We start from the raw sequence: 26941 nt of genomic DNA, 5'->3' as shown, positions 1-26941 counted from the left end.
GATCTCTGTATGGGGAGATGAATCTGTTCTATCAGAACTCTGTTCCAAAAGACGAAATGCAAAAACATTTGAAAAAATCTCCAAGGCCATGATGGACAGAGGCCACAACAGGGACTCAACACAGTGCTGAGTGAAACTTAAGGACCTGAGACAAGCGTACCAGAAAGCCAAAGAATCAAATGGACGCTCACGGAGGGAGGGGCGACTGACGACTGTAGCTATCCCACAGTTCCCGCACTCTCAGAAAACCATTTGAATTCTGGGCTGAGCTCCCAAAGCCTGAAGGGTCAAAAACATTGTCACAGGTGGTTCAGGTTATATGTCGTCAGCCCCCCCCCCCCCCACGTGAAAGCAAAGGGAAAAAAATTGTTTCTCGCCTTTTTTCAATGTCACTGTATGTCTACTGGATGCTGCTGGCAGACGCGGTGCTGCAGTGCTACACAGCAGCATCCCCTTGCCTTGCGGACGGCAGACGGTACAGTATCACTGATATCTGTCATCATCCCGTGGGTGCTCCTGGCTGGCCTCGGTGAGGTCGGCCGGGGGTGCCTGGGCAAAAATGGGAATGACTCCAGGTCATTCTCTTCTTTAAGTTTTGTCTAATGGAGATTCAGTCCTGCCTGGGATATCATGGCAGCTGGAGGCTTCTGCCTCAGGCTGCTCTCCCAGTCAGCAGCACCGCCTAGCCCTTGCTACCAGGGCTCACAATCAGATACTTAGACCTCTACATTTTGCTGCAAATAAAAAAATTAAGCTGTCATTTAGAACTGTCCCCCAACTTATATATCCTGGGACATTTTGTATTTTACCAGTGTCAACCAAAGGCCCACACACAAATGGATATTCAGTCCTGCCTGTGCTTCCATCCCTAGTGCTTGTCACAGATTCCCATTTTCAGCTATAGGCTGAGCAAGTGCAGAATGGTGGTTCACTCTACTTCGCTGTAAGCCAACTGCCCTCCCCATCCCACTTTGATCTCTGCTTGAAGAGGCAATAAAGTCAGTGTTGTTTCTTATTCCTGCATTCTTTATGACTTCATCACACAAATGGGGAGATAACTGCCACGGTAGCCCAGAAGGGGTGAGGAAGGGGGGAACCAACGGGTGGGGTTGTTGCAGGAGCACCCCCTAGAATGGCAGCTCATCATTTCTGCGGGATGTCTGGGGCTCTCACCCAGAACGGCCGTTTGCCTCTCTGGTTCTTTAGTAGGCTTGCCTGATAGTCTAGGCAGGACTGACTCTCCATTAGACAAAACTTAAAGAAGAGAATGACCTGGGGAGTCATTTCCATTTTTGTCCAGGAGCATCCATGACAGCAGCAGACGGTACAGTATGACTGGTAAGCGTCTTTCAACTTGCAAAGCAGCAGACAGTACGGTAGGGCTGGTAACTGTCTTTGCTAACTTGCAAAGGCAAGGGGATGCTGCTGTGTAGCACTGCAGTACCATGTCTGTCAGCAGCATCCAGTAGACATATGGCGACAGTGAAAAAAGGCTGAACAGGCTCCATGGTTGCCATGCTATGGTGTCTGCCCAGGCAATCCAGGGAAAAGGGCACAAATGATTGTCTGCCGTTGCTTTCACGGAGGGAGGATTGACTGACGACATTTACCCATAAACACCCACGACAAATTTTTGGCCCCATCATGCATTGTGATCTCAACCCAGAATTCCAATGGGCGGGGGAGACTGCAGGAATTATGGGATAGCTACCCACAGTGCAACACTCTGGAAGTTGACGCTAGCCTCGGTACATGGACGCACTCCGCCGAATTAATGTGCTTAGTGTGGCCGCGTGCACTCGACTTTATACAATGTTTCCAAAAATCGGTTTCTGTAAAAATCAGAATAATCCCGTAATGTAGACGTTCCCTTTGTCTGTTATGCTTATTTAGATTCAGTTCTTTGAGGTGGGGACTGTTTCTTCCTATTTGTACAATGCCTTGCACAATGGTGGCCTGAGCAGTTTGGGTCTCTGGGTGCTATCAATACAAATAATGCAAAACATTTTTGCTTGCCTGTTTGATCTGGATGTTGGTTTGCAAGATTGATATTGAGCCTGGAGTATTTTTCTTTTCCTGCCTGGCTACCACCTCACAGCCATGCATATCTTATCCTGGCTTTAAACTATCTCCAACCACGTCTTGCTAGAGTTAAGCATCGAAGCCCCATTCCCAGAGGTACCGAACAGCCGAAGCGTCTACTGACTGACAGGAGCTACAACTGTCCAGCACCTCTGAAAATCAGACCCCTTAAATATAGAGTTAAATGCCTAACTTTGGGCAGCCAAGATTGAAAATGCAGGCCTTAACACTTCATGCTGTAAAACCTAGACTCTTCCTTGGCAAGTGGATACATAATAGAAACATGTTCATTTTCTTCTTAATTAATGCTACTTTCCTCTCTGGTTTAAATGGTTGCCCATTTAAGGCATCAGGAGCGTTAAAGAAACAAAGTAACACATTCAAGCCCCACACTAATCAGATTATTTAAGACACACAGAGAGATTTGTGTGTGTGAAATGTGTCACTCACTTGTCACTGTTTACTTGAAGATAAGTAAAACTTTAAAAAAAGAGCGAGGGATGATTGGATCCTGTGGGCGATGTGCATTTACATAAGGCGATGAACAGCTGAGAGAATAAGAAATGATTTGAGACGGTAGCGGTTTAAGGTGTAGGTGTGGAAAGTAATTTCAGGAGTTAATGGGAACATCAGCAGGCACTCACAATAAGAGCTTTTAATGTTGGAGGGGAAAAAAATACAGATAATTAAAGTGAGGTGGTTGCACAAATTACTTGGCAGGCGAGATCCATTGCAACACTGAGCATTGAAGCACCTAATTTTAAGACACCTAGAAAGTCTAGGAACATTGGAATCCACAAAGTTAGGTGGCCAGGCTTCTTGTACAACGAATGGGGAGAGGTGCTTAAGAATGCGATCCACAAAAGCCACCACCCTAGGCAGAGAGCCACCTAAGCTAGCCAGTGGGAGGTGCTAAGGAGTGGTGTGTGCACTAACCCATGCCTCTCTCAGAAAAAAGTGCCTAGGTCCAGGCTGCAGGGAGATGCCTGTCTCTGCTAAGCAAACCATGAAAGGACACCTGCTATCTGGAGCCAGGTGGCTCCAGCACCCAAAGCATTTTTTGCAGAAACAAATTAATCACCTGTCTCACTCCACATAAACAGGAGAACGCGGTGGTGGTGTCAGTGTCCACCTTAGAACTTTTAGCCCAGTTGTTGGAGCACTCACCTGGGATGTGGGAGACCCACGTTCAATTCCCCCCAAAGGATTTGGACAGACACCAACCACCTCTCAGGAGTGTACTCTAACCGCTGAGCTGGAGGATAGTCTGATGTGGCGCTCCCTCGCTTTCTCCCGTTGAACCTGTTCCACCGTGGATCATTGATGAGTGACTGGAGCAGGGGAGACCACAGTTGGGGTCTGCCATTTCCCAGGTGGGGGCCCTGACCAGTGGACAGTCGTTCTGACACTCACAGGAAGAGTAATTTTAAAGTTTTGTTTCTTGGACACCAATAGCTGGTCACAAACACAGTCCACACCCCTTCACTCAGGAAATGCTTAAAGGCAGTAAATTAGGGCATCTTTATTTGATGAAGCAAGTGCCATTAATAAGTGACACAGCTTAAAGGACATTTTAGGGCAGGCTTGAGTAGATTGGGATGCTCAGCTCAGGGTATTTCAACAGTGCCTTCGTTCGAATGATCTGACTTTTACAAACAAGTTAAGCCTCATCCTTATTACAGGCATTTCCTCATCTTAAACATGGGAAACCTAAAACCCAATGAGGTTGTTTTAGGTCACAAAACAAATCAATCCCTGAGCTGAAAATAGAACCCGGATCCCGTGCCCCCAATCCTGTGCTTTATCCATAGGCCATACTACTGCTCATTCAGGAATAACTCCTTCATGTCTGCAGTCAAGGTTTTGTAAGAGCAGATCCCAACCATCGCCACCAAGAGACTGTGTGCTTAACAGTCCAAAACACAATGTGCACGTGGACTGATTTGGAGGTTATGTCCTGAAGAACAGAAAAAGCCGCATTTAAAATAGCGAAGAAGCAGACACACAAGGTAGAATACAAGTGGTTTTTTTTTTAAAAAAAGCTTGTACATCAGGACACAAAGTTCATACAGAGATTGCTGGAAAGTAAATAGACAAAAATATCATAAGCAAAAACAACCCAGCAAGATCAAGGTGTTTGTTTTTTAAGGGATCAGCTGAAAAAATGCAGCAATACAAGATATTCACAGCACTGATCAACTACTGGCCTACACCCATAAAAATACATTCATACATGGGGAAAAGACGTCCAAGTATCTCACCATCCAGCAAGCTAAAAGGCTCTTGAGGCTGGTATCCATTTTAAACCTTTGTATGATTCCTGTGGCACTTTTACTGTGATCCAGGGTGCCACCTCCCCGACTCTCTCTCTCTCTCTCACACACACACACACACACACACAGTGCCCCGAGCCCAAGGCATTAGTTATTTCGCAGAACACTGGAGTAAGCTGTTATGTACAAGTCAATGTGAGACAGAAGAGTTTTACTGTTCTTTGTATCCAACTCTTCCCAGTCTTTTGGATTCTTACACATGGATTCTTTTCAACACACTGATACAGCTCACGCAATATTTCAAGATGAGTTCAAATGCTCGGCCCTTAAAAAAATGTTTACTAGATTTAATGAGACTTAAACAGAGCTACAAGTGCCATAACCATGCCACTTTAAAAAAACAATTAGTGGACAGATTTGGTGTTCAGTGGAAGTGAAAACACAGATGACACTGGCTAAAACCAAGCATGAAGAAGACAGCTTCCCCCAGCTTTACACGCCCCTCACTACTGACCTGTAACTCTCCTAATATATCAGTCCTGGACCTTTCAAGCAGACGGCCAACAATACCGGATAGCATGGCAGTCTGAGGAAGTGTCCACTTGGAGACCTTCAAGCCAAATGTAAACTGGGGTTCATACACAGGTCTCCAGCTCTGGATGGCTAGTTGCATAAAGTTCTCTCTCCCGGCTCTCATGGGATTAATGTATGTGTTTTGTCTAGGGGGAGGAATAAGAATTTCAAATTCTTTTCTTGGTACTTTTCTTTGCATTCTGGTATGCAAAGGATTTCCCCTAAAACAAGTCCTTAATGAGTCAGAAGAGAACAGAGAAGCTGCTGCCTGTCCGGAGTCCCCAAATTACTTTGGATTGGGGAAACTGGAGGTGTATGAGCTGAGTAGATATTCTGCCACGAAGCACCAGAAAAGAAAAATATCCCAGCCCACAGTTCTTTTCCAAAGCTCGCTGCTCACAGCAGATGTCACATGATGCACTCCATACTACAGCACTAGAACAAGGAAACCAGAAAAAGAAAACAGCTCCGCAGCGGTGGGTTTCAAGAGAGTGCAATTAATTGAAAGCTACAAAAAAAAGCAGGATTCCAGACCAGCAAACAGAACTTGTGCAATCAAAACACACAGATGTGAATCTTTCAAAGGATTTATACATAAAAAACAAAACAAAACAAGCGTCAGTCACAATGAATGTGAAAAAAACATTCAAGGGGGCTTTGTTTCCAGTTTGCTAGGAATGCTGCCGTCTCCTCTCTACTCCCAGCCTCCAGCTGAAAACACAATCGCTGGCATGGTGACAACTTGACCTAGGTCCTTAAATCAGACTAGCTCTGCCAGATCCAGTACTCTGAACTTATCCAGGTTGTAGAAACAAGCCTTCACCACTCGTCCACCAAAGTATCTTCCATTCAGATCCACCACAGCTGGAATCCAAGCCAAAAACAGGTCATTAAACACCGAGTAAGGTAAGCAATTCTCAAGCTAAACACGATTCTGCTTAACAAACAAAAAACAAAAAACTATTTTTAAAAATCAACTTTTGAAAATTAGCAGGGAATTATGTGCAATGTCTGACCTTTAATTGCTGATTCCACCCTCTCAAACTCTAAAAATATTCTCACTGCTTCATCATCAGGGGCACCAGGAATCTGACAAAACAGACAGTTGATCAGAATGATCAAAATACAGCTATGAACTGTTGGGCTTTAAAGGAAAATCAGGTAGGATTAAAAACACACAACCACCAAGTGTGGTCCCATCGAGTTGCATGTGATGCTCAGTATAACCAAGGCTGAGTCCCACTTCTCTGTATGGAAAGGCTGTTCATTGGAGCAGGTCTATAGCCATACATCGCTAGATGCCAAACTTTACAATAACATGATGTACAAGGCGTGGCTATCGCAGAAAGAACCAGACAGTCCCCTCTCAGAGTTTTTACCTCCTTCCTGATCTGAAAAGTTAAGCATTTATAGATGTGGTGGAGAAAGAGGTAAATTAATTCCTACCTCAAAGATGACACATTTCCCAACCTTGCCGTATTTTTCACATTCTTCCTTGGTTTCACCTTCTAGATCTTCATCAACCTCTCCAGCCCCTACCATGTTCTGCAAGTAAAAGGAGGAAAACTAATTCAACAGATGGATGCTAAACAAAGGGTGCATCCTGCCACCAGGGGGAGCATTATAGTGAAACTATGAATGAGTTAAGTGTCAGTTCAGCAAATTATAGGCCTCCCATTCTAGCATCATATGGTGCCAGTCAACTCCCTGGCACTAATACACTACCCTTAAGTTATTGTTTCCTTTTTATGGCCTAAAGTCATATTAACTGTTTAATACAGCACAGATCAGCTATGTTATCACAAGTTACTGATCAAAACGTTGTACTTTCAATGTACTCTGAAACAGCAAAAACCCAAAACTTCTTAATAATCACAGGTATTATGGCAACTGTCAGGTGTTTTCCAACAACACAGCAGGACAAGAATGTGACCACAGTCCACCATGTGCGGGGAAAAGAAGTTTGCATCTCACGGAGCTTTTATAACAGGAGAAAGGGGTTTGAGCACTAAAATTGAAACACAGTATATATTACAAGATGTGAAGTTAAATGTCCTCCTGACTCACCCTTAGTAAGACCACTTTTGTTGGGCACTTTAGTATCTCTGTTAATGGATTCGAATCGGATTTCTTGGATGCATCGACTATAAAAAGAGAGTAAGTCATGGTACATGTTAAAAATTTTAAAACATGTTCATTGGGGGGGCCTACAGTGAACGGTTCCGATAGCTGCATTCAGTTACAAACCACTAAATGTAGTCTCTGAGTAACAGCCTTCCACTGAACCAAGTCACTTCATGGCTACTTGTAAATACTAAAACAATTGGCTCCATTTTAACAGGCTGTTCAGATCACTATGACAGCACAAATACCAAGCTGAAATACAGACAATGTATTTGCCAATAATCCTCAGTCAATTTTAACAGATACCAGATACTCTGCTCAGAAAGCATGATTTCAACCATGACTACAAAGCAGAGGTGGGCAAACTACCGCTCGCAGACCACATCTGGCCCGTGGGTCCGTCCTGTCCAGCCCTTGGGCTCCCAGCCGGGGAGGCTAGCCCCCAGCCCCTCCCCTGCAGCCTCAGCTCGCCAGCGCTCTGGGCAACGGGGCTGCAAGCTCCTGCTGAGCAGCGCGGCAGCATGGCTGGCTCCGGCTGGGCAGTGTGGCTGCCAGTCCTGCTGCTCTGAGTGGCATGGTAAGGGGGCAGGGAGCGGAGGGGTTGGATAAGGGGCAGGGTGTCCCAGGAGGCAGTTGGGGACAGGGGGTGATTGGATGGGGTGGGGGGGGCAGTCAGGGGATGGGGAACAGTGGGGATTGGATAGGTGTGGAAGTCTCAGGGGGCCTGTCAGAGGGCGGGGGTGTGAATAGGGGTTGGGGCAGTCAGGGGACAGGGAGCAGGGGGGGTTGGATAGAGAGTGGGATCCTGGGGGGGGCATGGGGTCCCTGGAGGGGGTGATCAGGGGACAAGGAATGGGGGGGGGTTTGAATAGGGGGTGGAGTCCCGGAGGGGCAGTTAGATGGGGGGAGGTCCCGGGAGGGGACGGGCAGGGGACAGGGAGCGGGAGGGGTTGGATAGGGGGTGGAGTTTCGGGGGGCAGTTAGGGGCGGGGGGTCCCAGAAGGGGGCAGTCAGGGGACAAGGAGCGGGGGGGCTGGATGGGTCAGGGGTTCTGAGGGGGACAGGAAATGGGAGAGGGTGGATAGGGGGCGGGGAGCCAGGCTTCCCTACCCAGCCCTCCATACAGTTTCGGAACCCCGATGTGGCCCTCAGGCCAAAAAGTTTGCCCACCCCTGCTATAAAGCGTTACCAGGAAACAACGGAAGGAGAAGAAAATCAGAACAAAAAGCAGCATTTACAAATCTGCAGTAGCTTTTGCACATTACATTTACCTCTTAATCTCCCAGTGGTGATAACCCAGAAGAGGGCTGTTTTTAAGGGCTATGTGAGGGTGTTACTGTAGCGAGGAGGAGGATTTTTACATGGCTTGTGTCCCAGCTCACTCCACCCCTGGCACCCCTCCTCCATGCTTGGGCTGTGCTCTTGACCTGAGCTTTGGGCTGGAAAGCAGCAGCGGAAAAGAGGGCTGCATCAAAGGAGCCTGCTGAGAAGGAAACCTGCTTTTGCAGGGAGCACATTTTAACAGGGAGATGAGATGGGGGAAGGAGAGGTGCCTGACTACACCCAGGAAAGGCACAGGATGGAGCTGGAGAGCGTGGTGGGGAAGAGGATGAAGAGCTGAAAATTTAAAGCAGTAGGGCCCAGTGCAATTGTTAACACTTAAATTCTTCAACGTCCACCAAGAAAACTGTCACCAGCCATCATGTTCCACAACTAGTCGACACTGTGTACAAAGATACAGGGTAAATAAAACAAGAAAAGCCACCACTGAGCCGGATCCCGAACTCAACTCCTGTTCCCTTCTCAGAAACCGCCAAGCTGAACAGCTTCCCACTTCCAACGGAATGGAACCAAGTTACCTTTATCTGCAGCATCACCAACAATGATTTTGCCACCTCTCTTGCTTGTTTTCTCTACTGACAGTGCTGTGCTTAGCCCTTGTTCGTGCTTCCCCAGCCCTTGGCCCTCTCTGAAGCCATACTTCTGCATGATTTTATGAGCTACGGTGCCTCTGTTGAGAGAAAAAGGACTGGTTGTCAACCACTCATTTCATTTCTTAAGCAGCACTGTCAACACATTTCATCTTAGTGCTCAAGGAACTCAGCACAGGCCCTCGCGATAAGCAAGTTCCAGATACCTCCCTGCAATACCAACTGTTGTGTGCAGATGGTATCTACAGCTGCTCTGCCATGGAGCTTACAACCCATGTCTTAGTTTAGTGGTGCCATAATATTTAAGAGAACATAGAAAATAGTCTAACTCCTAAAATCTTATTACATGCAGATCGACTATAAGAGCTTATATAGGAGCTTATAACACCTACAAATTTACAGCACTTTACAAAGCTGACTAACTATTATCATCCCCGTATTACAGACAGAGACACAGACACTTCAGTCACTGAATAAAGCTGCCTGCATTTGTTAGGTATAGCATGATTTTCATTAGCAACAAACATCAGTGTCACAGATTCCACAGGACCATAAGAACTGCCAGAATGGATCAGACTCAAGGTCCAGCTACTCCAGTATCTTGTCTCTGACAGTGCCCAGCATGAGACGCTTCAGAGTAAAACATAAGAACTCTGCAGTAGCAGGTGTGGGGCAATCTGTCCCCCATATTAGGTCACAGATAGGCTTAGGTCCTGAAGCTCCATATCCCTTTTTATATAATATAACCATAGTTATCACAAATAAATAATGTTTTCACCCCTCACCTTTCAATTGAGGTCTCCAAGCACTTTATAAACATTAATTAAACCTCGCTATTTCCCCTAGGTGGAATTATAAGCATTTTTACAGGAGAGTTAACGGAGGCACAGAGTGGATAAGGGGGTGGCACCAATAGCTGCCACTAACTTCAAACAGAGTTGAGATGCTCAATGCCTCTGAAAACAAATCAGTGATTTGCTCAAGGTTACACACAACATGCCTCTGACAAAAGCAGGAAAAAGCACTCGGGGTCTTGAACTAGCCACACGTACTTACAAACTGGCCACACCAGCTTGGCAAGGGCAAACCATAAACCTTTATATGGGAGGGGGCTCCACAACTCACTAAAAACTGGCCATTCCTCCTCAAACTCATTGGCCCAATTCACACAAAACCATTGTGCACTCCACTTCCTGCCGGGTGGGCATGTATGCATTCAGATTAAGTTGTTACAGTGAAGAATATACATGGAAGGACTGTGTGGTGTTCTCCATACCGACACAACATTTTTAACTTTCATCCTTTCCTCCTGCAAGGCACTTCTCATGAAATGTTAACCTGTCAATGATATTTACCCCATGTTAGCAAGGAAAGAATTACTAGGCCCGGTTGGGGACCGTGGTCTTTCTGGCTCATCATATACCGGGGGAGGAATAGCTGCTTTGGCAGATGGTGCACGAGGTCTTGACTCCTCTTCAAATGGAAAAGATGGTACAGCTGGAAGAAACACGAGACATTTACTGGTTGGTCAAAATATATTTGAAGAACTATAGGTCATCACCTCCCACCATTTTCAAATCTCATCTAAGAGGATCATGGGCCTCTCTCTCATTTACATTGAGGCCTCTTAACAGGCAAATTATATTTACGCTACCTTTAAGGTCCTTTACACTGCCAGAGTAAGACAACGCGGTCTTAGTGTAAATGAGAATCAAGCCCTTTGTCTTCCTTGCTCATACAACTTACTATGTCTCCTTTCCACTATGAATTCTCTCTGTAACCAGGTTTAACCTCTGATATATTTATATGGCATTTTACACTGATTTTTTGTTTCTAAAGGTAATAAAGGCTTCATCATCTCTATTTAGCTACCCTTTGTTAGTTTGTTTCAATTCTCCGCTGCATCTTGAGGCCATTTGTCTCCTCAACCGTAAATTCTCTGGAAAGAGGGAACCCAAACTTAAATGTTCTTTAATCACGAACTGAATTATGGAAAGACTGGGTTATGCACCATTTGGTAACAAGAGGCTTAAAAGGAGTGCTCTGTACTCTTATGCATAGGAAGAATGACTCCTTAAGACAGGACTGATGCAGCTTTAAAACTGTGTATTGAAAGGCTCCTTTTCTGTTGATAGCTTTGGAATAACAGTGAGTAATTTGTAATTTGTAAGTTTGTAATTCCCAAGTGAGATGAGCAGATCAGTCTTACAAGTCAAGTCAAACTGTGGCGGTGCTAAGGAAAGTGGCAGACAAGTGTGAATTTGACAGTTTGTTTGCATATTTAATACTATGATTTTATTTCAGAGTGATTACTTCTGTTAATTACTAATTGTACCCAAACAAGTTTGGGGAAATCAGAGAAGCTGAGACAGAAGAGACTTCACTCAGGTAATCCAGTCCATCTGCTGTCCAAATGCAAGACCGTTTCCTGTAGTAATTTTTTTTTTTTAGGGTTTGTCCAGTCTAGATACAAGTGTCTCAGGAAATAAGGCTTACATTGATTCCCTTATGAGATCATTTCACACTTTAAGAGCTCATACCCTTAGGTTATTTTTTCTGAGTTCCAGCCTATATTTAACTTTCCTGGACTGCATCCAATTGCTCTTAACTATACTCCTCTAAACAATTCTTTTGTCCTTGATGTTTATAACCTTAACATACTTGCTGACAGTTATGTCTCCACTTAGTCTTAGGGCTTGTCTACACGACCGCGTGGGGTCGACCTAAGATACGCAACTTCAGCTACTTGAATAGCGTAGCTGAAGTCGATGTACTTAGATCTACTTAATGTCTTCACTGCAGTACGTTGACAGCTGATGCTCTCTCATTGACTCCACCTGCGCTTCTTGTTCTGGTAGAGTACTGGAGTCAACAGGTGCGCGCTCAGCTGTCGATTTATCACGTCTATACTAGATGTGATAAATCGACCCCTGCTGGATCAATCACTGAGGCCCTCAGTTTAGTCAACCTTTATATCTCAATCCCCCCCACCACCTTATTCTGATAAATCATTTCAGGACTCCCAAGCGAAAGAGTTCTTTATGTATAAAATACTCACAGATAAACACATTTATACTTGTACATGCATAATGAGATGTTAATGCTTTTAAATTAAAAGTTAAAACTACAAAACAAATGTCAAAAAAGTTTGAGAGTGCTTTTTATTTCATTTAAATTATAAGTTTTTTTTTTAAAAAATAAACCCGTTTGAAATGAAATCTGAATTTAATACAAAATATGTTAAGACCTAAACTTACCAGAATCTCTTAAAACATTCAAATAAAAAATGAATATGCTGAATCGATACGCTTCTATAAAAAATTCTGAGTTAGAAGCTGCTGCCAATAACAAGAAAAATGTTTTCCCCTTGATTTTAACCTGTAAGGTCAAGCTTTATAAATATGGCACAAAAGGTAATGGACACCTCTACCCCTATATCATGCAAATTTGGATATAACGCAGTAAAGCAGCGCTCCGAGGAACGGGGCTGTTTTACCTCGTTATATCCAAGTTTGTGTTACCGCAAGTGGTTCCTCTGCGCCCGCCCGTTACTTGCTGCGGCCCTCCCCGGGGCCCCCCCCACCCCAGCTCACCTCCGCTCTGCCTCCTCCCACGAGCCCGCTGCAGCTCCGCTTCTCCTCCCTCCCAGCCTTGCTGCGCCAATCAGCTGTTTGGCCTGGGAGGGAGGAAAAGAGGAGCTGAGGTGCACTCGTGGGAGGAGGTGGAGCGGAGGTGAGCGGGGGGGGGGGGCGCAGCAAGTAAGGGGGGGGCACAGAGGAACCGCTCCCCGCCCCAGCTCACCTCCGCTCCACCTCCTCCCACGAGCACGCCGCTTAGCTCCACTTCTCCTCCCTCCCAGGCTTGCCATGCCAAACAGCTGATTGGCGCAGCAAGCCTGGGAGGGAGGGGGGAGAAGCGGAGCTGCAGAGCGCTTGTTGGAGGAGGTGGAACAGAGGTGAGCTGGGGCGGGGAGGCCCTGGGGAGGGCCGCAGCAAGTAACGGGGGGGGGGGGGGCGCAGAGGAACCGCTCCCCGCTCCAGCTCATCTCCGCCTCCTCCCTGAGCGCGCTGCCGCCGCTCCACTCCCCCCACACCCCTCCAGGCTTGCTGGGCCAAACAGCTGATTGGCGCGGTAAGCCTGGAAGGGAGGGAGGGAGGGAGGGAGGAGCGGAGCTGCAGTGGCGCGCTCAGGGAGGAGGCGGAGGCAGAGCGGAGGTGAGCTGGGGTGCGGAGCGGTTCCTCTCCCTACCCCAATATAACACGGTCTCACCTATAACACAGTGAGATTTTTTGGCTCCTGAGGACCGTGTTATATCGGGGTAGAGGTGTACCGTATTTAGGACTTGTATTGTTTAATAAAAGTAAAATGTATACGCTATTTTGTGTGTTTAATTAAATTCTAGTTACCATCCTAATGCAGCTTGAAGTAAATCATGAGCAAAGAGTTAATTATCTAGTAAACAAGAAATGTATCATTCACTATTTTCTAACACAATAAAAATACACAATAAGAATCAGAAAATATTAAGCTATATAATTGCTTAAATAAAGGTATATACTGTATATATTCGTTCATTAGCAGGCATGGACCCCCCCGGCTTCGTGTGGCCCCCGTTCACTGTTCCCAGCCATCCACAGGGAGCTGAGGGGCTCCATGCCGGCAGACACTCCAGGTAAACAAAACAACAATGTATTAGATATTCAATTCAGTGATTCCATAGAGTTTAAAATCATCACATTTTGGTGTAGACCCGTTTATAAGCCGACCCCCGCTCTTTGATGCGTCACTTTTTTACCAAAAATATTTGGCTTATGAACGAGTATATACGGTAGTTATAACGCACCTTCCCAGATAGTAAAAAGTAATGCAAAGGCTCTATTTAATTGTAAAGCAACATGCTTTAACGGTTATATCAGCCAATAAAAATCCACCTTTCTTTAGAAAATAATTGAAATAAAAATGGAAAAGTTGATTTAAATTGATGATTTAAACTGAGGCCTAGTGATTTAAATCGCCTTGATTTAAATGTCCTGATACACACATTACAATCTTTTCTTTAAAACTAATCTCACTGAGAAACTGAGAACCACCCAGCCCTTGCCTCCCAAGGGATAAACTCCCATCCCTACACACAGACCCTTGAAACAGGACATGTACAAGAGTACCCAGGGGTGTGGGAAGGGTGGAGAAATCCTCCCCTGCCCACCAATGGAGCGAAACAGCTCTGCAGCTGCATGTCTGGTCTACTGCTGCACTTCCGCCTTTATCTAGCATGTGAGTGGCTGACACAATCCATGCCATCATGGATCAGCCACTTATACCACTCCTCACAGAAGAAACCCCTGTGAACTGCAGCTCTGAAGCATGCAGGTGGTGCAAATCCCCTGCTCAAGTTCCTAGCATCCTGTCCCCCTACCCTCTGCAGCAGTTCCACTGCAGCCAGGGACCGCCATGCCTGCGCAGGATCTGTCCCTCACTGAGCAGAAAGTTGAAGTAGGGACTTTTTTGCCAGGCTTAGAGACTGTAAAGGTCAAACCACTGATTTTGGTATACATACGTTCTTTGTCCTTCTCAACAAGAGACGTCGGTGGTGCAATGGCAGCACCTCCCATGCCTGTGAATGAAATTATAAATCACATGATTGGAATGTAAGACATTCATGCAGATGAAGTGTTTTGTCATTTAGATAACAAAACTCTTCCGGACACATTAATGCAAGGCACCCACCAAAGCGCAAACATACATCCCCAGGACTCCTACGAGAAATCATGGTGCTCGCTGAAGGTCTTTGCAGCCACATTTTTATATATCTTGCTGCCAATAACAAGCATTGAAGATGGGGGGAGGGATAGCTCAGTGGTTTGAGCACTGGCCTGCTAAACCTAGGGTTGTAAGTTCAATCCCTGAGGGGGCCACTTAGGGATTTGGGGCAAAAATTGGTCCTGCTAGTGAAGGCAGGGGGCTGGACTTGATGACCTTTCAAGGTCCCTTCCAGCTCTAAGAGATTGGTATATCTCCTATTATTATTATTATTATTATAAGATGTGGAAAAAGCATCTGACTCTGGAAATCTTAGTGATGATAGTTAATAAACTGTTGCAAACTTAAGATTTCTAATATATCAAAGGGTACCATATCGTACCAAGCTGATGTGCTACAGGGATGTGAACAATACAAATTATGCAATACAATTACCTTAAAATCAATACCGGTGATTTTGGAAGACTGTAGCAGTAAAGACCGCATTAAAATGGAGCTCCAACTCAAAGATTGTTTGCTCATCAAGCCAACTAAAAATTATATTGTACTAAAGAACAATTACATTAACACAAGAGTGCGAAACAGAGGACCTTTTCCAGTCAGGGAAGTGCGAATGGCAAAGTAGTTCTGAACATACATTACAGAACATACACATTTTATTAAACATAACCCTGTTTCAAAAATGAAGGTTTAAAGAAGTGGGTCTGTATTACTAACAGTGAATCCCCTACTGAAATTCAGAGCAGATTTTTAGTTTCTCTGAACTGAGCGAGAGATCCATCCATACAGAGCCACATTTTATTATTTGGCTCCAAGGGCTTTCAAATAAGGAGAGGTGCAGTGATTGCACACATTAAGAGCAGTCAAAGCTCAATCTTTTAAAATCAAACCACAAGAATGAGCTCATGCATCTCTGTTCACTGGAGCCTACATCATTCAGAAATCTCTAATGCATATATCTAAAAACTAATGTTAAAAGGGAATTTCACAGGCAAAAAAGGGGTCTCTTTTACCCCTAAAAAAGAATGTGGTTTTGTACTCTACAACGGCTACTCCATAATAAAGTGACATATGTATCATAGGAGGCCAATGAACACTAGATTCTTGAGTTGAGAAGGGAGGAATAGTTTACAGCAAAACAGAAAGAACCTGACTGCAAAGTATTTGAGTTAGACAATTCTCCTCTTACTTCTTTTCCTCCTCTCTCTCTCATAATCTTCATCTTCATCAGAATCTGGATCTGGTCTTCTTGAAAACCCACTGGCTTCATGACGGTCTTTACGTCTCCTAATAATGAGAATAGGAATTTATGGGAAGAAACTATCAAGTGAAAAAAGAACTAATGTTTCAGAGAAATGCTTGCAGTGTGAATCACATTACCAGCTCCTAATCTGCATTTCATATGATCCTTTATAGAACAAATCATTTTTTAAACACTAGATGGGGTCCAATCCTCCAACAAAGATTCACACTTACTTTCACACTGAAATCAAGTCACTGGGGATGCACAGAAATGAAGATCCGCACAGGTGGATCTGTTTGCAGACCAAACCCCAAATTTAGATGGTTGCAATGGAAGACATGCAGGATGTAATTACTAGGAAGGTAACAGAAGACCCTAGCTGATTGTCTTGCTTTGAACAGTATGCCTATAGCATTACTGGTTTTCTGCTACAAAGATTAAGAACATCACCATGGTTCAATCAGCCAAAACATACACCATATATAAATCTCAAATTGGTGAAAATGTATTAGTAAAATAAAAATATTTGTTTTGATCTTAGGGTCATGTTTTAAGTCATGTAATATCTGCATGTACTTTAATACAATCTTAAATGGAGATCATGACAGCCCTGATTGTGTTCTTTTAAGAAAGAAAAAAGTAGGTACTTCTAAGACATTTACAACTATTACACAACAGTCTCAAACAGAAAGGGGAAAAAAGTCCCATCCCCAGCACTAGCCATGAAAGTTGTGCTAACAGAGGTTAGTTAAGAAGAGGTCTCACAGTTAGGTATCGAGGCACCTGACAAACAATATTCTCAAGAGACTCACTATGTTAAAAAGCAAATATTCCCAAATATATTTTCTAGAGACTGCACCATACAAATATTTGTGTTGCCGCAACAATGCACAGTAGAGATTTGGTTACTGAAACACATTCAACACATTATAGAGTAATCTCGTGTTAAAATCTCATGACATAAAATCAATTTTTGAAGACGGTTTGTTTCCTGAGGTTGTAGAGCAGTGGTGGCAACCTGCAGCTCGCCAGCTGCATGCGGCCAACCAGTGGATTACCCTGACGGGCCACGCGCAGCCCACGAGGCAGTGTTTACATTGACCATCCGCAGGCACGGCCGCCCGCAGTTCCTAGTGGCCACGGTTCGCCATTCCTAGCCAATGGGAGCTGCGGGAAGCAGCGGCCAGCACGTGCCCTGCAGCTCCCATTGGCCGGGAACGGCAAACTGCAGCCACTGGGAGCTGCAGGCAGCTGTGCCTGCGGGCGGTCAATGTAAACACTGTCTCATGGCCCGCCAGCGGATGACCCTGGCAGGCGCGTGGGCACGCATGCTGAAGGTTGCCCACCACTGTTGTAGAGCCATCAACATTCATTGTGTGGTTATTTTCCTCTCTTTTGTTGGGTTTACAGAAAAATAAAAAGCAGCCCTGGCAATCAATGGTGAGGCTGTAAGTAAGGGTACATCTAACTCTGCAGCTGGAGGTGTCATTTCCAGTTTGGGTAGATGAACATGTGCTGGCTTTGAGCAAGACAGTATAGCAGTATAGCCATGGCAGCACAGGCCGAGGCAGTCAGCCACCCTGAGTACAAACCTGCCCAGGACCCTCAGTACTTACTCCGGTAGCTAACCTGTCCAGCCACACCTGCTCTTAGCATGCTAGCTCGCTCAAAGCTAGTGTGTGCACATCTAACCAAGCTGGAAACCACCCCTCCAGCCCAAGTGTAGAGTTACCTTACGGTTAATTCAGATTTCAGTGACCCTTTCTGCCAATTAAGAAATAGCATGAAAGGGCCTCGGAGAGAGTCCCAGGTAGTCCTCTTTCACTGGAAGGGTGGTGATCACGACTAAAAGAAGAGGAAGCCGTCTACTTGACCAGGTGGAGGGAATTAGCAGAAGAAGGACCTAGGTTATCCCTCTTGTAACTTCACTGACTACAGAGGACACACATCATGGAGGAATTTGGCCCATTAATCCTACTAATAAAGCTGGTCATGTTTTCAATATTGTATTGAAATAGCAGGGGAAACATCTGCCAGCTATCCAAGAAGATTAATCAGCTACTAATTTAAAATACACTATCATACAGGAACCAAAGAGCTGTAGAGTAAATGCTTATTTTAATGACACCAATGCTTTTATCTGGATTGAGGACTATTTTCTCTCATGCTTTGAGCAGCCATGAATAACAATATGCAATTAACTTCTTTTAACTGAATACTGAACAAAAATGTGTTCCATCGCAGAAACCCAAACTAAAGTCTTACTTTTCTCTTTCTTCAATCTCTTTTTGCCTCTCCAGCTCACGCTGTCTTTGTCGTTCCTCCCTCTGGCGTTTTACTACTTTCTCATAGTCATTAGGAAACATCGGATCATATTCATCAGCCAAAGGAATCAGCACATCTCCTGCAGAAAAACCACTAGGTACGGGATCCTTACACAGAAAAAGCATAAATATCAATGTGATCAGCACCTGAGAGCATGAAATGGTACTCAGGTGGAATAAGCCAGCTGTTTTTACCACTACCAACAAAAAAGTTTAACATCTTTAGACTGCTTAGATAGAAGGTGAAATCCTATTCCTATTGAAGTCAATGGGAGTTTTGCCATTGACTTCAACGGGGCCGAGATTTTACCCTATGTCGCTTTCCTCTCAAATTTTTGTGTGCCGATAACAACTGTACCACCTTTCCCTTCCAAACACAAAGAGATGCCAAACAAGCAGAGCTAATGTCACATTAATAACCAATAAGTTCTCTATCCGAAACTGTATCCTGCTTGCACATGGCTGGGAGGGATGCTTAGATGCAAGCTCACAGGTTTCTTTCACCATCTGTCTGCTACTATATTATGGACTGACATCCTCAGCCCTTCTTATTCCATCTGGAAGGAATATCTACTTTGCAGCAGGTAACTTTCAAAAAAGCTTCATTAAGAAAGTTTGTCTTGACCCATTACCAAGCACTTAATAGTTTTTCTTACTTAATGGTCAAACATTAGATCTCTTCTTCTAAAAGACCACTCCCAAGCATGGTAGGGTCACAATTTAATTTTTTTTTTAACCTACCTACCTACCTCACAGGGTTGCTTGCAAAGAGCCCTGAGCTCCTCAGAAGAAAGGTGCTATGTAAACACATACTTTTTAGTTCAATTAAGAACACTAAGGGCTTGTCTACAAGGTGAGGTAATGCGCTCTACAGAGCTATGATTTCTAAAGCGCACTGATAAGTTGCACATTAATTGGCCTGTGTATACTCTCCTGGTGCGCACTAAAGGTTCCTTACTGTAGTTTAACATTATACTGTTTCAAATAGTACTACGTTAAAGCGCACCAACAGGGTTTACATGGGCCAGATGATGTGCAACGTATCAGTGAACTTTAGAAATCACATCCCTGCAGAGCGCATAACTCCTCCCACCCTCCAGTGTAGACAAGCCCTCAGTGATCTACAGATTTCAGATTACAGCACTGGGAGAAGTTTGCATACATTTGGAATTTTCATGTGTGAGAATAAGTCTGAACAGGAGAGAGGCTAAAAGCAAGGAGAACAACTTAGACCAGTAGGACAATTAAATGACTAAGTAAAATGCAGACTACTACAGAAAGCAGAGACAGAAAATGAGAATTCAGAATCAGATGTAATCTGCTGTGTTTTCAAGCTGATCTAGCCTTACCTTTAAGCCAGCAGCTACATGAGGTGGTGTGTCTACAATCTGTCTCTCATCAGAAGAGCTCCCTCGCTTCAGGTCAATCACTGGAGCAAGGACTGTCGTTTGTTTTGTCCTCTGACTCTGAAACCATCAAAATACAAAAAAAGCAGAAGTCAATATGTTCATTTTTTTAAAAAGGGGGTATTTACTTCATATTCCTAAACTAGACATTTCTTGATTTCAAGAAAGCTTAAAAATGGATGAATACTGTCTCAGGCCTCAATCCTGCCTCTCTGCCCCATGCAAAACTCACCATACCACTTGCATTTTCATTTTACCAACCTATAGTTCTTCCTCAGCATTTCTAACAGTGCTTGATGTTGTGACTGTTTATTTCGTGTTATTTATGCACCAGCACCATGGGTAACAATACAGCTCTATGGCTAGAGTTTATTGACTGCTGCTGTAAAGCTTATACAGGAACAAAGATCCTACATAAACCATGACTATTCTTAAAGGGCTTGATCCTACCCGCTGAAGTCAATGGGAGTTTTGCCATTAACTTAAATGGGAGCAGGATCAGACCAGAAGTGTCTTTGGTTTTCTAAGTCAAGAACTGAAAATATACCTTTAAAATTGAGAGGATCTCCTTAGTGGAGAGTTTTGTTTGAATAAGAGCAGCAGAACAGGTTTTGTTCTTATACTAAAGTCCTGTTGCTTTTCACATTTCACCATGAGGAAAATAAAACTTTTTAAAAACAGGATTAATACATTATTTTATATATATAGCTGGATGGGTATCCAAGGGAAGACAGACTGAGATTGGTGCATCGTGTCTCAGAACCATACAGAAGGGGGTGCCTTAAAAGAACACAAGTATCAGTTGTAGCCTTATTTCAGGTTTCATTTGTACAGAGTTCATTGTAAATTAAGGACTAAATTCTGCTCTCAATTACAGCAGCATAAATCTGGAGGAATTGCATTGATTTCCACAAGGGTAACTGAAAACAGGATTTAGCCCCAAGAAAGGATTTTACTATTTAAAAGTTTAACTATAATTTTCCTTCTTCTAACTGATCTTCTTTGCACCAGAAATTATGGGGACTTTGACAGCAGCAGCCTGTGATTGAAGCACATGAAAAATACATTCATTCAGCATCAACAAAAGAAGTAGGACAATGATGATGTCATGTTGCAATATATTAAGAGAGAAGATAGCTCAGTACAAACTTGCTTCTTAGTTTTCCCCGAAGGAATTAGTTTATACCTTCTCTGCCTTCCTTTCAACCTTCTAAGTCAGTGGTCCCCAACGCGGTGCCCGCGGGTGCCATGGCGCCCACTGGGGCATTTATGTGCGCCCGCCCAGTGCCCAGCAGGGGAGAGAAGCCACCGCCCCGCACCTGCTGGGGACAGAGAACTCCAGGGCTGCAGGCTGCGGGAGCCGGTGTTCTGTCCCTGGCAGGCACGGGGCTGTGGCTTCTCTCCGGCTACTTCAGGGCTTCAAGCGCTGGTGTTCTCTGTCCCTGGCAGGCACGGGGCTGCGGCTTCTCTCCGGCTTCTCCAGGGCTGCAGGCACCGGTGTTCTCTGTCCCTGGTAGGCGTGGGGCCGCAGCTTAAGTCAGAGAGAAACCACGGCCCTGTGCCTGCCGGGGACAGAGAACTCCGGGGCTGCAGGCTTCATTCTATGTTAAAGTAAGAATAATAAATATTTGGACCAGCAGTTCAACAATGTTTTACTTTTTTAAAATAAATAAGATGAAAACTGTTTATGATATTTATTTTGTAAAAACTCCTTCATTTTTCTTACAGGTAGATAAAAAAGAGCAAATTCACATGGTAAGGTGAAAGAGTAATTGCCGAATAATTTAATTAATACCTTTTACATGTAAAATTACCCTTTTTATCTTATGGATTCATATATTATGAATATATATGAAAATAAGCCTTGACAAATTGTTGGCGCCCGCCACACTCTTCTGAAAACATGAATGTGCTACTAGCCACAAAAAGGTTGGGGATCACTGTTCTAAGTAGACTGGAAATATTCTCAGCAGCAATTTGTGACCTGACTGGCAATACCGTGAATCACACCACAGCCTCTGGAGGCTTTTAAAATGATAAGCAAGAAATGATGCAAGTTGGCCAACGGCAACAGTTACCAAATACCAAGAAGCACAAAATATTGAACATCTCCAATTTCCCATCACAGGCTGAAGCAGTCTTGCCTATTCACTTATTTTTAAAATACTTAAGTGCCTAATTTAATGTCTTCAGGGTTAAAGCTGGGCTCCATGTCAACACTTAACTCCATTATTTATTTAAGAAATGAGAGCAGCTCCCAAAGCCATGCTGTGCATATATTGATTATGCTATACTTTACATGAAGGGTCTCAGAGAACTTATACTTCTTTGTTCTTGCTTCTACTGTGTACTCCTGGGAGAATTCTGTGTCACTGCATGCGTGCAGAATTAATGGCCCCGCAGATTTCTTTGCTTCCCCGCAGAAAAATGACTTCTGATGGGGAAGCAAAAGGAAGCCACAAGAGCAGTCATGCACTCGCTCCCCAGCAGTGCAGGCAGGTCAGTCTGGGCACCCATAGCAGCAGGTAGAGATGTAAATCACCATGAGGGGAGGGGTGGACAGTTGTACGTGAAAGAGAGAGAGACAGACACTATCCCTCTCACTCACTATTGTGGCACTCTCGGCGTGGAGGGGCAGAGCTATGGGGTGTTTTCCAAGAGGCAGGTGCGGGGCAGGCTCTGTTCCCTCAGGCAGGGCAGAACATAGCAGCCTGCCTGCTTAGTGAATTGTTCCCGTTGTTCTTAGTGAATTCCACCAGGAGTATAAAAATTTTAAGGCTCCTTTACATTGCCAGAGTGGTGTAAAGGAGTCTTATTGTAAAGGACAGTATGACCTTATAAATACTTATGGTGCTTTAGTGGTTAGAACTGGTCTAAATTTTTTGACTGAAAAAAATTCCTATCAAAATGTGCTCCATGAACTGTTTGCTACTGACCTTTTTGGAGATGGTCAGTAGCCAATATAAATTGTGAGTTTGAGTCCTCGGTCCTCACTTGCTCTTCAGTTGCCTATGGTGTAACACTGAGCATATGGCTGCATATATTTGTTGACTAATAACTAAAAGTAAAGGGTCAATACTAACTACACTACTATTAGACAGAAAGGGTTTGGTGATTTCTTCCAACGCTCCCCACTCCCATTCTCCATCCATTGTATTGCAGTTTAAATAAATTACCAAAATACTGAAGCCAGCTTGATTATACTGCGATATTTTGACAAAATATTGCGCGCAGAATTTTTAATTTTTTGGCGCAGAATTCCCCCAAGAGTATTCTATTAGTGCCACCCACTACCAACTGAAGGACAAAGCCTGACAATGCATCCAAAAGTCTGTACAGCTGGGGAAATGTACACGCCACAGAGTGCTCAGTACAAAGGAAATTCTACTGAGACCAGCATTTCAGAAGAAAAATTAAAAAACACAGCATTCCCAATGGCCAGCAAGCTTGAGCCATCAGGAGCAGCAATATCTGTACCTTTGCTTGTGTGAGAGCCGCTTTCTTCACCTGCAACTGAGACTGCAGTAGTTTGAAATTTTTGGACCAGCCTTCTGTTTTCGAATCGCTGGTTTCCACTCCCAGGTCATCATAAAGTGACATTTTCCCCTTCTGTTTAAAACTAAAAGAGAAAAAAAAAGTTAGGCTGAATTAATAAATTAACTAAATATTATTTTGGACACATTTGGACTCCAAGGTGTTGGGGGAGGGGATTTATTTTTTAGGAAATATCAAAGATCATCAACAGACCTAAAGTCAATTTCCTTTCCAAAACAAGGGCAAATTCTGAAGAAATAGCAAAATATTAGTCCCTAATTTTTTTTCTCAGACAGTGGTACTTGTGTCTGTCTGTCTCTCTCACTCTCTCATAAAGACCATAGGGCAATGAAACAAGCTAACATTCAAAAAGCTGTGCAGTGCTTCCATAAACGTCACCCAGGCATCAAGTGATATTAGATATTTTCTAATATTATGTATGTGGTGTCAGATGCAGTGGATTCACCATCACTCAAAACTTTTAAATCAAGACTAGCTGTATTTTTAAAATGTATGCCACAGCTGAAAGCGAAGCTATGGGGTTAATGCTGAAACTACTGGGTGAGTTCCCGGGGCATTATCCAGGTAACACTAGATGATCATAATGTCTTTAAATCTATGCATATATGTAGATTTTTAAATTTAACTCTTCCTGCTACACCTGAGAACTTTTTTGTATCACCCTACTAAGTAAAAAGCCAATATCCTTCTACACTAATTATGTTTGCCAAAATATCACCTGATGTTTCCATAACACAAAAAGGCCCCCCAAACGCTTTTCAAATTATAGACAATAAAACTGCATAACATTAACAGCATAGGGAAAAAACACATTCTCCATGTGATGTTACACCTGAATTTGAAAAGGATTCAGACAAAAGTCACCACCGGCCTGCAGCCAATCACCCCAGCTGCATTAAGAGATCTCAGCCTACTGTCATCAGTAACACCTTCTGGTCATGGGTCTCTCACTATTAAGGCTTTGATCCTGCAATCAGATCCACAGTGGAACCCTAATGACACAGGACCAAGGATTTTCCTGTGTGGAACCAACTGCAGGATTGAAGCCAAAGTGACATTTATGCCATGTGATGACTGATGGTAGGAGGAGGGCCCAGAGCAGTACTGTAAAGGAAAAGAAAATAGTCCCCAAAAAAGCCAGGGGAAAGTATGAATGCAGTCCCGCACTACTACAAATTATAAAGTCGAGTTTCCCCTATTTGGGGAAATCGCAGAGGTCAGCAGACCCACAGTTCAATGGATGAGCCTCACCCTTAGAAAACCACCTTCATGATCATGGTATCTCCTCTGCCAGGTAAGTATGTGAGCAAAAACTTTATTAACTTCACTGAACAATGGTCAGGACTGACCATCATCCAACATTATTCAGCATCATGTTAATTTTGATGCATTGTTCCTAGCAATCTGATCATTCAAACACATTGGGACTCTGAGCCATGATGGTATTGTTGTACAACTCACTGTAAGCATAATTAGCATAATTTATGTTTAACGCTGTGCTCTTAGAGGCAGTGCATGAACACTTTGATTATACAAAAAAAACCAGGAGTACTTGTGGCACCTTAAAGACTAACAAATTTATTTAAGCATGAGCTTTCGTGAGCTACAGCTCACTTCTTCGGATGCATAGAATGGAACACACAGACAGGGGATATTTATACATACAGAGAACATGAAAAGGTGGAAGTATGCATACCAACAGGCAGAGTCTAATCAATTGAGATGAGCTATCGTTAGCAGGAGGAAAAAAACTTTTTGAAGTGATAATTAAGATGGCCCATAGAAGGTGTGAGGAGAACTTAACATAGGGAAATAGATTCAATTGGTGTAATGACCCAACCATTCCCAGTCTTTGTTTAACCCACAGTTAATAGTATCTAGTTTGCATATTAATTCAAGTTCAGCAGTTACTATTAACTGTGGGTTAAACAAAGACTGGGAATGGTTGGGTCATTACACCAATTGAATCTATTTCCCTATGTTAAGTTCTCCTCACACCTTCTATGGGCCATCTTAATTATCACTTCAAAAAGTTTTTTTCCTCCTGCTAACGATAGCTCATCTCAATTGATTAGACTCTGCCTGTTGGTATGCATACTTCCACCTTTTCATGTTCTCTGTATGTATAAATATCCCCTGTCTGTGTGTTCCATTCTATGCATCCGAAGAAGTGAGCTGTAGCTCACGAAAGCTCATGCTTAAATAAATTTGTTAGTCTTTAAGGTGCCACAAGTACTCCTGTTTTTTTTTGCGGATACAGACTAACACGGCTGCTACTCTGAAACCTTTGATTATACAGTAAATCGAAGATCATGTAACAAAGTTCACTGCACATAGAAAACTGATTTAATCTCACACTGGGATGGAAATAAGATGGTCACCTGGGGTAGAGCACACTGCATAGAAACAGATGTGAATTTTCACGGGGGCTATTGTTATTGTTTGTACTGCAGTAGCCCCCCTAGAAGCCAGTATCAGGATCACTTGGTCACATGTAAACACACAACCGGGGTGACCCCTGCCTGAGGAGTCTATAACATCTAACACCAGTAGTGAGAGAGTGACAAACCCCAGTTCTGATGGGAATAGGGTGACCAGATGTCCTGATTTTATAGGGACAGTCCTGATATTTGGGGGGATTTTTCTTATATAGGTGCCTATTACCCCCCACACACTGTCCCAATTTTTTCATACTTGCTATCTGGTCACCCTAGATGGGAAGGGCCATGGGCACTCGCCCCTGAACAGAGCCGTCACCCAAATCACACATCCGCCTGCAGCCAACCACCCCCGCTGCCTGGATCTGGCCCCCCCCTTGGTCCCCAGAACAGCCTGGCCCTGGGAGCTGCTGGCAGAGCAGCTCTTCAAGCCTGACAGCCCCGGCCCCCTTCCAAGCCTCCTATGTAGCCCCCCAGACGGCTGGGCCCAGCCCCCCATAACCCCTCCTGATTGACCCCCAACAACCCACGTGCTGGCCCGTCCCCATGAACCCCCTAAAGTACCCCATCCCCATAACCCCCGAATTGTCCCATCCCCCCCATGAGCCTCCCACCCTACCCCCGACAGCCCCCCCCATGCACGGCCCGATCTGCCCACAAGCTGCCCCCCACGAACCCCCTAAACTACCCCATAACCCCCGAATTGTCCCATCCCCCCATGAACCTCCCACCCTACCCCGACAGCCCCCCCATGCACGGCCCGATCTGCCCCCCACGAACCCCCTAAACTACCCCATAACCCCCGAATTGTCCCATCCCCCCATGAACCTCCCACCCTACCCCGACAGCCCCCCCATGCACGGCCCGATCTGCCCCCCACGAACCCCCCAATCTACCCCTCAGCAACCCCGGGATTACCCCCCGCCCCGAACCTCCCACCCGACCCCCGGCAGCCCCCGAGCGGGGCCCGGCCCCCCCAGGATTCCCGCCGGCCGGGGTCACCCCCACCCCCGGAAATGGGGGCTCCCGGCGCGGCCTAACGCCCGGGCCTCGATTAGCGCCGGGCCGCGGGCATCGCTCACCCCAGGCCGAGCCCCGCCAGCGAAGCGCCGCCGAGGAGGCCGGGAAAGGCTGTGGCGCCCCGGGCCGCACAACTCGGCCACTGCGCAAACCTTGTACGCAGGCTGCGTAAACTCAGTCCGGCGGGACATCGGGGGAGCGAGGGAAGAGTT

General features: G+C 44.7%; 1 protein-coding gene and 1 non-coding gene across 2 annotated transcripts; both read right to left on the bottom strand.

Moving 5' to 3' along the window:
* Positions 1–4092: 4092 nt before the first annotated feature.
* Positions 4093–26941, bottom strand: RBM17 (RNA binding motif protein 17). The gene is made up of 12 exons (XM_044989844.1): positions 26792–26941; positions 23194–23335; positions 19660–19776; positions 18252–18418; positions 15933–16030; positions 14541–14597; positions 10339–10480; positions 8912–9063; positions 6996–7072; positions 6375–6473; positions 5945–6017; positions 4093–5792 (listed from the first exon to the last, which is right to left on the bottom strand). The coding sequence occupies exons 2-12, from the start codon at positions 23314–23316 to the stop codon at positions 5689–5691; spliced, it is 1209 nt and encodes a 402-aa protein (XP_044845779.1). The 5' UTR covers positions 23317–23335; positions 26792–26941; the 3' UTR covers positions 4093–5688.
* Positions 24410–24573, bottom strand: LOC123362307. Its single transcript, XR_006576415.1, has one exon. It is a non-coding gene; the product is annotated as a U1 spliceosomal RNA (small nuclear RNA).

Source organism: Mauremys mutica, chromosome 1 (assembly GCF_020497125.1).
Source record: "Mauremys mutica isolate MM-2020 ecotype Southern chromosome 1, ASM2049712v1, whole genome shotgun sequence".
NCBI lineage: Eukaryota > Metazoa > Chordata > Testudines > Geoemydidae > Mauremys > Mauremys mutica.
The sequence above is the reverse complement of the archived record's forward strand: the minus strand, read 5'-3'. Positions and strand labels throughout refer to the sequence as shown.

Bases quoted from the DNA above. Each gene is read 5' to 3' on its own strand.
- RBM17 (XM_044989844.1), bottom strand. From the start codon at position 23,316: ATGTCACTTTATGATGACCTGGGAGTGGAAACCAGCGATTCGAAAACA. The intron at 18,419-19,659 runs GTAAGGCTAGAT...TTTCTGTGTAAG, and splicing joins ATGTAGCTGCTGGCTTAAAG to GATCCCGTACCTAGTGGTTT. The intron at 7,073-8,911 runs GTAACTTGGTTC...CTCTTTTTATAG, and splicing joins TGGTGATGCTGCAGATAAAG to TCGATGCATCCAAGAAATCC.